We start from the raw sequence: 12,310 nt of genomic DNA on the forward strand, positions 1-12,310 counted from the left end.
GCGCTATGGAGAGTAGGCACTGTCTCTTCTGTCATCCATAGTTCAGATGGCAGTGTCAGAACAGCAGTGGTCAAAGTGAAAGGTCAAACGTATACTAGGCCAGTAGCAAAGTTGATTGAGCTGCCATCGTTACCCCTGGACACAGAGTGTTCATCCTAGAGACTAATGGCAAATTTGCATACCAAATTTGGGGGCGGCTGTGCAAAAGGCCATGTTAAAGTTCAAATTAGTTCATTATAATAGTTGTACAGTGTTCTGTATACGTGTTGCGTCTGCCGAGTAGGCGGAGCTTAATCGGAAGTCTTGTGCATTCTGTGAAGAACAACGTGAGGCCAGATGAATGGCAATGAAGGAAAGGAAGAAATGCTGTGCGTGTTATCATTGAAAATAAACTAAGTCCAGTGGATGAAGGCCATTAAACTATAGATTGATCATAGAGCACTCAGATGTTGAGCAGTTTAGCATTTGCTGTGATGGTCGGTCAATGTTGTGTGAATGCTCTGGTGGTTGGTGGAATCGTATGGTGAATGAATACAAGTGTGTCATTGCAGACTTACCACGTTTATGTTTATCCAGTTGACCATGCTCTGCACAGATCACACACCCATCACGTGCACTCGCTGTTAATATCTCATCGCATTAAGCCTATCAGGACCAGAGAAGGACACATACAGACGTGTGACTGCCTGTTTGCGTTGTGATGACATCTGCTATGAGGATCTACGTTTGAGGATATCAGCACCCTCCTTCCCTTAGGTGGACTTTCTCTGGAGCACTTGGGACTTTCTAAGACTGAGTACACCTATTTTCACCCCGTCACTGCCTGATATCAATATATCATTGTATCTTTTGAATCAAAGCACACTGTTATATTGTTTGGTTATTTCCGTAGGCCTACGGTATTTTATTTGTTTGTATTTGTTGACATTGTGAGCAAATGATTCATTCTTGCATTTAACCAATCAATACATTGAGTGAATCTGATCTATTTCTCTGGCGTCTTTACTCCTCTCCTAGACACTGGACATCAACTGAGTAAATAATTCTCTAAGGTAATCAGTGCATTCTACAGTCTTCATTACAGGTAAAAAACTCTGATTACAGAACTCAGAGAACTCTGAGCTGATTACACTGACTTGCAGGCGCGGACTTACCAATAGGCAAAGGTAGGCGACCGCTTGGGTCCCCCGAAAGCCAAGGGCCCCCTAAAATGCTTGTTATATACGATACACGTTTAGCGCGGATGCACAAGCGGTTGCTGTGGTGTTCATTACCACGACAACCCCCTTTGTCCGCGTTGAATGTGCATCTTGTAGAAAGTGTTATGCGATTTCTTTTTTATGATTTCCGCGATTCCGAAAACGCGTACAGGATCACGGAATCCATTCATAAAAACAAACGGAATGTCATGGAATGAATGGCACAGACACGCGGTTTCGTTTACTACAGCAAGCCGAACGCTCGCCTTCACAATTCATTCACACAGAGACATAAAACATGGAGTATTCATATTTAAATATTATTTTTGCCGTTTAATATTCACATAGCTACACTAGTAGTCCATATTGCGATTTAAATTGAAGTGTGCTGACTTGCATTGGATTTATTCATCCAAAATGTGACAAATTCCATGTTAAACAGTAGGCTAAATTCCCTTTTTTTGACTGGATTCCGCGAGACTGCGTTTTCTGCAACGCGGAAATCATAGGGCCCTACACTTCACGAACATTCAGGGGTGTAAATTTCATCTAACAGTTGGGGGGGGGGGGGCAATAAACATGAAATTTCTCAAGAGCAATTTTTGAAGGGGACACAAATAATACAGTCAAAGTCGTACTTGTAAAAATGTGTACCACAAAAAAAATAAATAAACATTTCGTACTTATTTGGCATTTTGGTGCACTGAAAAATTATCTAATGTCCGTTTTATTTTCTCTGTCATTTTATCTGACCAACAACAAAGCGATAGTTAAGGTTCACCACGCATTCATATTATAATTATTAAATTATGAAGTATTTTATACCATGATATTTAGATATTCAACTGGAGCAAGCCCTCTGATCTGCCACTTATTATCATATTGAGTAAAACCCCACACAGATCTGACAGCGCCGTGCGCATATAGTTTCGGTTTAGAATTAGCGCCAATTCGGGGGCGGGTTGCTTGAATTTTGGGTTTATTAGCCTATTATTCTTAATGAAAAACACAACCCCCCCGCGATTTACGCCCCTGTGAACATTGTACCATTTCATTTGAGGGAAACTATCATCATAACACATACACACAGGAAAAATGTATTCAAGGCAACCTGTCAAAATAAAAGTTTGGACAGCGTAGCGTAGCCTATGCCTTAATGTAATCATTTTAACAGGCCTAAACCTCTGTTGTGTAGCACTTTGAATGTACACAAATAAAAGGATTTGTTTAATTTTCAATTAATTTTTTTTTTTTTTTTTTTCTGGAATTTGGAAAAAAAATAAAAATGTTCTACAAATGAACATAACATATGCATCTGAAGTTATAATTAATTACGGAGCAACAGTGCGTATTGTGTTTATCGTTTGAAATTGCACTCACTAATTTCTGCGGAGGACCCGAGTAGATGACGCATGCACAGTTACTTTCCACACAGACACACTTCATTTTCGGTTGAAATAATTCTTATGTGTGTAATAATTTCTTTCAGTCTAATTTAAATTTGTGTGGGTGGAGGGGTCGTGCAGCAGCACAACAGTGAAAATAACCTCAAGGTTGTAAATGTGCAACTGTATAGGGCCCCATTCCTCTATTTTGCTTGGGGCCCCCAAATCACTAAATCCGCCCCTGCTGACTCAGGGTGTGTTTTAGGTACTGCCTGTCCCCTTTGGAGCTCTATTTAAGCAGCAGCCTGACCAAACACATCATCACTTTTCCAGCTTCGACCAGACAAGCAGCTCTTGAGAAGAATTTCAGACTGCAGTCATCCGTGTAAGTACACTTTTAAGCACTTGACTTAAGATGTAGCTAGCGGGGGCGCAACTACCCAGTGCCAGAGGGGTATGCAGAAATAATTTTGGCGCCCCCCAAATAACAAATAAATAAGTGAGCCGGACATCATTATGTATGGGCTGTAAATAACAAAGGTTTATTTTAAAGTATATCAGCCACTGTAGGCCTACCATAAATATACATGTAGTATATTATACAGGTATGTATATATATTTATTATTATATATTATATTATATTATTATATATATATATATTATATTATTATATATTATATATTATTAACACGGTCACAAATTAACAAACATTAACATTATGATCGGATTCCAATAAGGAAACGAAAAGAATCTGATTTTTTTATAACGATTCCAAGTAGGAACCGGTTCTCGATGCCCAATACTAACAATATTGCTACCAAACATTCTAGAGCAGTGGTTCTCAAACTTTTTATAACAAGTACCACCTCAGAAAATATTTGGCTCTCCAAGTACCACCATAATGACCAACATTAAATACAGTAGCGCAGTAGGCCTAACTATTCAGCTACAGCGCTGCACAGTTCAAAAACAAGGCAGTTTATTCCTAATGAGAATATTTATTGTTGTCAGCCACTTTAACATTGTAAATACAGTTTGTACATTAACACTAAAATATAAAATAATTAAATAATGATTAAATTAAAATGTGTTGTAAAGTTAAATTAAAACTGTGCTGTACTTAAATATAAAAAAAACTTTACTCAAATAAAGATGAAATTAAAATGTATTGTTTTAACATTAATTCATATTTAATGTCCCTGTAAAGTTAAAATTAAATATTTGTTCTGAGTTTGTCACACCACAGAAAAATGTGTTATTAAATGTGTGCCAAATTTAAATGATAAAAAAAAAAAAAATTCATGATGGTGAGCAGGCACGTGCAGGGGGGGGGGGGGCTTTGGGTGCTCGAGCCCCTGCCCTTTTTCAAAATGAATCAAAAGTGCCCCTCTCAGACAAATATCAATGATAATATCGTGGTCAATAAAACTAAATAAATGTGATTATAATAACATGACAATGTATACAATAGTAACGAACGGCTCAAAAGTCGGACAATTTGTGTTGAGGCGTTGCCATAACGCGTTGCTATGGGTCGCGTGCGTTTTGATTGACAGCTGATTTTCCACTGCTCGGAAACGGCTCTTGAGCCAAATATGGTCCTTTCAGAGAGTGTGTGGCCTTACGGGAAAAAAGTAAACCAATATTTTTTTTTTCATCCATAATCAGAGCTAATGTGTTGATTTAATTACAAATCTATATATTATATAAGTATTACACAATTCACCAATGCCCGTTTGTCATATGTTACACCAACCAATCGTGATCTGGCAAAGCAAGTTCAAATTCCATTGGGCGATGTAAAGTGGAGCGGTAATTTTCTGTTCTTATTCATAAATCGGTTGAAAATTACATGGACAGACTAACTAACGTTTGTGGAACGATTTCCTGTGGTTTGTGTCATATTTTAAATTCCATCACTAACTAAATGGATTTTAACTGACAACAAACAAATCCCTGCACAAAACCACAGCAGCAAAAGTCGCATTAATGGTAAGTAGTGTTAAATTCACTTGTATTTATGTATATTGATACACCGTTTACTATTTCATGAAACTATCAAAGTTAACAAAACCCAAGTGCCGCCGGCTCCTACAGGCCTATTATATGAAGTGTAGGCTGGCCAAATGGTGACGTGAAAGGACTTTATTATATTAACTTACCATTTTTTAATATTATGCAGCATTATAAGTCTCTTATGTTCATCAAGCCTGCATTTATTTAATAAAAAACAGCAATATTGTGAAAAATTACTAAAATAATGGTTTTCTATTTTAAAATAATTTAAAATATAATTTATTCCTGTGATCACAGCTGGATTTTCAGCATTACTCCACTCTTCAGTGTCACATGATCATTCAGAAATCATTCTAATATGAGGATTTAATGTCAATAATGGAAACTGTGATACTCTTTTCAAGATTCTTTGATTAATAAAAAGTTAAAAAGAACATAATGTAATAATATTTCACAATATTAGGATACTGTTTTTTCTGTATTTTTGATTAAATAAATGCAGGCTTGATGAGCATAAGGATATATTTATATATATATATGCCCCTTTTTTACATTTGAGCCCCTGCCCCTGAAGAACTCTCTGCACGGCCCTGATGGTGATTGGGGAGAGCTGGGCTGTTCCTCCTGAAGTCCACTATCATCTCCACCGTTTTGAGCGTGTTAAGCTCAAGGTTGTTATAACTGCACCAGACAGCCAGCTATAGCCTCCAGTCTGATAAACGCGCGTTTCCCGTGACCCCAGAGCGCACGTTAAGAAACACGCGCTTACATGGTAAATCATGCGTCGAGGACGCGCGCTATGAGTCAGACAAAACGCACGTTATTTAAGGCTAAACAGGTTAACCAAACATGCAGTGCAAATTGTGTTTGAAGTATCCAAACAGACGAAAAGAACGTGCGCTTTCCTTGGTGTTCTTTGCACCACAGGGCACACCTCTTATAAAGTAACGTTACATATTGTTGACCACCTTTTTAAGTAATTACACTATTTACAACAATACACTATGGCTGTTATAAGAATTAAATGAAATCAACAAAATCCATCTTACCATTTATCAAAATCCACTTACACTGTAATTACAATTGCCTAAATAATGTAATGAGATTTTTAGATTTATGTTCTAGATATAATATTTTTAATTATAGAAATATAAAATGTTGGGAAAATTGTATTATTCCAGGCCTATGACACTGTAAAACTGCCAGTATAGTGGGCAGCGGGAGTGGATTCTAGAATCATTCAACTATAATTCGTTCTAACCGGCTGATCAAAAACGGTGAATTATGCGAGAGCGAAACCTATACTTTGTTTGAATCTATTTTTGTTGGAAAAATAAAGCAAAACTGTAAAAAATGACAACTTGTTGTTTATTTAACGGTATTTTACTGTAAAATTAAATTAAATGTAAGGTTAGATCTATTACAGTAATTCACCGTATATATATATTACGGAAACTTTCTGTTAACCAATGAACTGTTTTTCACCATAGTATTTTTACAGTAAAATACCGTTAAAATCACAATCATTTTTTACAGTGTACTTTCAAACGAATGTTTATTTTTTTGTTCGTATTAGCCTATTTTTAATGAAAATACAACAACAATAAAATAGTACAATAAAAAACTCAAGTATATTAAACTTTTGTTAAAAAAAACGAATAAGACGGATGACATAAAATTGCTATACCCGAATTATAACAAATAAATAAAAGATATTTGGAAATTCCCCTTTGAACCGGGAAACCCTCAGTTTGTGGTTTGTGTTTTTTTTATTAACAAAAGTGATCTTGCGCTTGTGCCTCTGCTATCGTCCTGTCAATCATCTCGCTCGCAGCTATGATTACAGTTACAGTAAAATTTAAATTCACCATCATCGGTTCCCATCCTCAGCCGATCTGCATGACAGTGTTTGCAATTACTCAATACTAGATAAATGGGCAAGTGAAAAGGCACGCTACAATTTAGTGGGAACTAAGGAGCGCTCTAGAATGTTTGGTAGCAACATTGTTAGTATTGGGCATCGAGAACAGGTTCCTACTTGGAATCGTTATAAAAAATTCTGATTCTTTTCTTTCTTTTCGTTTCTTTATTGGAATCTGATCATAATGTTAATGTTTGTTAATTTGTGACTGTTTTTTTATTTGTTTACATTGTTAATTATATATATATATATATATATATATATATATATATATATATATATATATATATATATATATATATATATATATATATATATATATATATATATATATATATATGTACATACCTGTATAATATACTACATGCATAATTATGGTAGGCCTACAGTGGCTGATATACTTTAAAATAAACCGTTGTTATTTACAGCCCATACATAATGATGTCCAGCTCACTTATTTATTTATTTGTTATTGGGGAGGCGCCAAAATTATTGCTGCATACCCCTCTGGCACTGGGTAGTTGCGCCCCTGGCACAGGGTACACCTTAAGCGTCATTTTCTGATGCGCAGGGTGCTCCATTGACATCAGTGTGACCCTTTGGAGTCTTACACAGACGTGTTGGGCATGGGAATGTTATCGTCATGATGAAATTATATATTGGATTAGGGCTGCACAATATATCGAAATTATCGAAATATCGCAAATGTACATATCACAATATGCATATCGCAAGGGCACGCAATAACCTTTTTAGCCTTATTATGTATCAGTGTATATTTAATTAATGTGAAGACTACTGTTTTTAGTTCAAATTTTTAATAAGAAAAGATAAATTCAAATAAAAAATAATCTTCCACCAAAGGTGTGTTTGTTTACCTGGATGTTCTTGATGTTAAGTTTTAGGTTGATATAACTATATGTTACCAAGTCAAAGAGTTTTTGGTATCTAAATATTGGCATTACATTTTTTGTATGTTTACGTTGATGTTACAATTATATTGACAGATTTGTAACATTGTTTTTTGCCAAAACACTGCTGGTCACTTTCAGAAGTTGTAGCGATTCTTTCTTTTCCCAGAAAGAAAGTGAAACACATAAATGGTATCATTCTCAGTTTTTATATATATTTTTTTAAATATAATTAAAATTTTACACACTTAAAGCAATATCGTATCGCATATCGAATATCGCATTTTTTAACAAGGTATTGCATATCGCATTTTTCTTCAATATTGCACAGCCCTATACGTATTGGATTTTGCCATTATGACATGTTGGAGTGTGACCTGTACATATTTCTATCCTGCTTCTGTTACAAATTTGCAGGGACCAATCAGAAACCGGCTTATCCACCTGGCGCGCTATTGGCGGGTTTAACCTGATGATAGAGATCGTTGGTCTGATTGATTGAAGGACTATCCAATTTCGTACAATTTCGAGTCATTTGAACTATGCCCGTTGATCACGCCTCTTGTGCATTAGAAAATACAGAGCAGACTCCCCAGACTAATGTTCAATCTTAAAAGATTGAGTTTGGTCTGGTGATAGCCAGACAGCATATAACCCAACCCATCCCTAAACCTACCCATTTGTGTATTGTGTATTATGATATAAAACACAGGACCCAAAAGCGGTTCTCGTCTCCATCTGCCAAAGATCATGCACACATTTAAAAATTGCAGCCTGAAGAAACATTACGTCAGCTTTGATAGTGAAATTGCATTGGCTCTCATCTTGTGACCAATTGCGCCATTACGTCAGATTTCATTGTAAAATGTCATTGGCTCTCGTGTGTGTTTCGTGACCGATAGTAGATACTCCAAAACCCGAAATGGATGGGTCAATTAAGAAAGAAATCCAACGTGTACTGTTGTTGTGTCTCTAGAAACTGGTTTGGGAAAAACTGCATCAAAGCATATAGCTGATGCTAATTCTTATCTGGGATTTTATTTTCAGATTGATTTAACACAAAGATGTCCTACCCAAAAACTCTAGAGCGAATTGGTGGATGTGGAGGTTCTCCATTCTCATTTCTTGGTGTGAATGACGGTGTCAGTTTAGAGAAGATCGGGGTCTGGGTGGGAGGATGGCAGGTGAAGGCTGTCAAGGTTTGGCTTTCAGATGGCAGAAGTGAAACCTTTGGAGGACCAGCCGGACAGTATCAAGAGTACAGGTTTCAGCCTGGCGAGTGTTTCACTTCACTGTCCCTGTGGGGGAACGGAGCAGGAACACGTCTTGGGGCCATCAAATTCAAGACCAGTCTGGGGGGAGAGTTTTTTGCATATATGACAAGCTGGGGTTTAAAAACAGAATATCCCATAGATGTCGGCTCCGGATATTGTTTGGGAGTTTTAGGAAATGCTGGTGCAGACATTGACTGCATGGGATTCATGTTTCTCAATGCTGTTCAATCAACAGTTCTCACCGATGTCAACTATCCCACTATCAACCAACTGATACCAAAGGTGGCAGTAGAACAAATCAAATCCGTCACTTTCAGGAACAACTCCTCCATTACTCAAAGGCAAAAAGTTGAAACCTCAAAGAAAATCACCATCACATCTTCATGGTCTGTGAGTGAAAGTTTAACATCAACATTTAGTATGGAAGTGAAGGCTGGGATTCCAGGGGTTGCAGAAGTTTCTGCAGGATACAGTGTCAGCGTTGGATCTGAAAGCTCTTACAGTCAGTCATGTTCAGAAGAGAGAACCGAAACTCTGTCTACCGAAGTAGAAGTGCCCCCAAGGAAGAAGGTGGATGTTGACATCACCATTGGCAGAGCCACCTTTGACCTGCCTTACACTGGCACAGTGAAGATCACCTGCAAGAACGGCAGTGTGTTACAGTATGAAACCAAAGGCACATACAAAGGTGTCACTTACACTGATATCAAAGTGATGACTGAAGAATCTGCTCTGTGATGTTGAGCCAGATTGCACCTGTGACATGCAAGTTCTTTGAATACTTCTAATTTTTGCCAATTGTATATCTGTTGCTTTACATTTAGGCCTAATTGTAATTTTTTTTTTCAAATAATCTTATGATACCAATACACAAATATTCATATAGCTTCATACTTTACGTAATCACTTTAAATAATCTCTAGAAACAGATTCTGTAATGAGCTTAACATGACATTTATTAAATAAACCCTGTGTTAAAAGCAATGTTTCCTATAATTATTTTCTTGCCGTGCAAAGCTTTTCTCTATTGGGTGGACATTTTGGCCATATGAGCAAAACATTCCTTATACCAGACCTGTACATTCACACACAAAGTTCTTACATCATGTAGTTAACTTGTAACCTTAATGTGCTATTTCTGTTTGATTTGACCCTTAACTGAATTAGAGACGATAAAAGTGAGTGGGTCCAATATCATTGATCGTAAAAAAGTGGGTGGGTCTTGTCCCACGGCCTTGCATGTAACTTTGTGATATTAAACCACATTTTTGAAAAACCAGCAATTCAGGTTATCCAATTGTTTACAGCCCTGTTGACTCTGTAATTATTTACCAAGAAATGTGTTTATTATTAAATCTCATGCAGAACAGTTAAATTCTTCATAATAATTTAATATAGTAATATGAAGAAAAAAATTAATAAAAGCAGTTACACTGAGATGGTTTGGGACAACCAAATAGTACTATTTTCTGTTTTTTTTGATAAATAAAATAATGCATTATTGTTCAATACATTTTAAAATGTTAAAGCTACACTATGTAACTTTTCCGTCCACTAGAGGTCGCCTGTTCAAAACAAAGGCGTAGTTTGATGACGCCACGTTTGAGCGCAGAATCTTGGGACATGTGGTCTTCACCTCACAGCCGGTGGAAAACAGTCAGGATAGGACTCGGGCAGAAATCATGTTCATGGATGCGATTATTAACATTACTGTAGTCTGAAGCAGAGCAGGACCGAGTGTTGTGGAGCTGAGCAAGGCCGCAGGAGCGATTGAAGAGCGGGACTGTTATTATGGCATAGTCGCTGTCGGGACTTTTATTATGACACGGTTGCCGGCGGCACTTCCTCTTCTCCAGTGCTGAGTGTGAGGTAACGCAGCTCTGTTTATCGTATTAGATATATCTGAGTGTGTTGAAAAGGAAGTTATAACGTTCGCTCGGCGGCTGCTATGACACTTGTTCACACTGCAGTGAGAGTAAAGTGTTTCACTGAATAAAACCGGAGACAGAGGGTGACGCAGATATGACGCAATCGACAGGCGACTCCCTCACACGCATAGCCCACACGTCCCGGCTCCTTGGTTAAAATAGCAATTTTCTCACGATTTACAAATAGTTGAAAACATTTGGGATATTCTAAGTACTCAACTGAACAAAATATATAACACTGGCCTAGTGATTTCTGGATGTTTTACTGCAAAAATCCTACATAGTTCACCTTTAATATAAAAATATATTTTTAAAATACAGAAAAAAAAACGTTTTTAAGTAAAGATTCTTAAAGCATTGAATGACATCCCATAATAATTTAATAAAGTTTTACAGTAGTAAAAAATAAATATAAAATATATATGGTTTCATTATAAATATGGTGATTTATAGGTGGACACCTGTTTATTACCCCAAATACCATGAAACTCACTTTCACATTACTTTTTAATAAAAAGTTAATTTTATAGACAGGCTTGATGTTTTGGGACTTGAATTTCAAATGTTTATCAAAGTTTTTCATGCATTTTTATAATGCACTGTTCTGTGAAGTTTGAATAAAGTGACATTTGATAAGCCGTAGAATCATTTGCCAGGTCTGAGTCGAGATGCAATATGCGCTTTACCAGCCGTCAGAAACTTTGCCTAAAATTTTCTTTGCTTCATGGTCCATATGTAAATGTGGCTAAACGTTGGCCTTCACAAATTTGCTGATCTGAGGTGAGTTTTGTAGTTTTCTCCACGTGTGATGGTGGATTTGGGGTGAAGAAAAACTGTACCTGGATCAGCTTTTACGAGAAGACTTTATTTAGAGCGTTCTCCTCATGGTCCATCAGAATTGATATGTCTGCCCTCGGAGACATCAGGTTGACCTTTATGAAATACTATTTTACTATTTTACTATTTAAATATATATTAAAATGTAATTTATTCCTGAGATCAAAGCTGGATTTTCAACATCATTACTCCAGTCTTCAGTGTCCCATGATCTTATAGAAATCATTCTAATATGATGATTTGCAGCTCATGAAACATTTATGATTATTAATGATCATTATTAATGTTAAAAACAGCTAAACTGCTTAATTTGTTGTTTAAACTGATGCATTTATTTATTTTTTCTTTGATGAATAGATCATTCAAAATAACAGCATTTATCTGAAATACAACATAATAATAAATTACACAAAAATATAAATTATAAATAAAATTATAAATCAATTTGTTTTTTGTTGTTGTTTTTTTTTTGTTTTTAAAGGTTAACAATGCTGTGATGGGATTTCTAATAGAGTGAATGTGAATTTGACATGACTTCCGTACTTCTTCTTTTTATTATTTTGAAAAGGCAATTGTGGACTTTTTTTCTCTTCCTTTTAGAGTAAAGCAAAAATGACATAAATGCTATGGTGAACCGTCTCTCCAGAATTTTACCCTGCTTAGACCAAGAACCATTTGATCAGCATTTGTTGTGTAGCCTATTTTTTATGTTAAAGTTTCAAGCAATCAAACTTAAACGGTGTATAATTGTTTTACATCCTCATATAAAAACCTCAACATTGCTTGATATGATCTGACCAAAAGAAAAATGGGCACATGTGGTAATTGCTGTGAATTT

At 36.2% G+C, this 12,310-nt stretch overlaps 1 protein-coding gene across 1 annotated transcript; it reads left to right on the forward strand.

The window, feature by feature from the left end:
* The first annotated feature begins 893 nt into the window (after window positions 1–893).
* Window positions 894–9,683, forward strand: LOC307122812 (aerolysin-like protein). The gene is made up of 2 exons (XM_079811036.1): window positions 894–2,969; window positions 8,481–9,683. The coding sequence occupies exon 2, from the start codon at window positions 8,498–8,500 to the stop codon at window positions 9,443–9,445; it is 948 nt and encodes a 315-aa protein (XP_079667162.1). The 5' UTR covers window positions 894–2,969; window positions 8,481–8,497; the 3' UTR covers window positions 9,446–9,683.
* Window positions 9,684–12,310: the final 2,627 nt, after the last annotated feature.

Source organism: Gobio gobio, assembly GCF_949357685.1.
Source record: "Gobio gobio genome assembly, chromosome: 2".
Taxonomy (NCBI): Eukaryota; Metazoa; Chordata; class Actinopteri; order Cypriniformes; family Gobionidae; genus Gobio; species Gobio gobio.

What these genes read in the sequence shown, in the direction of transcription:
- LOC307122812 (XM_079811036.1), top strand. Translation starts at nt 8,498, where the DNA reads ATGTCCTACCCAAAAACTCTAGAGCGAATTGGTGGATGTGGAGGTTCT.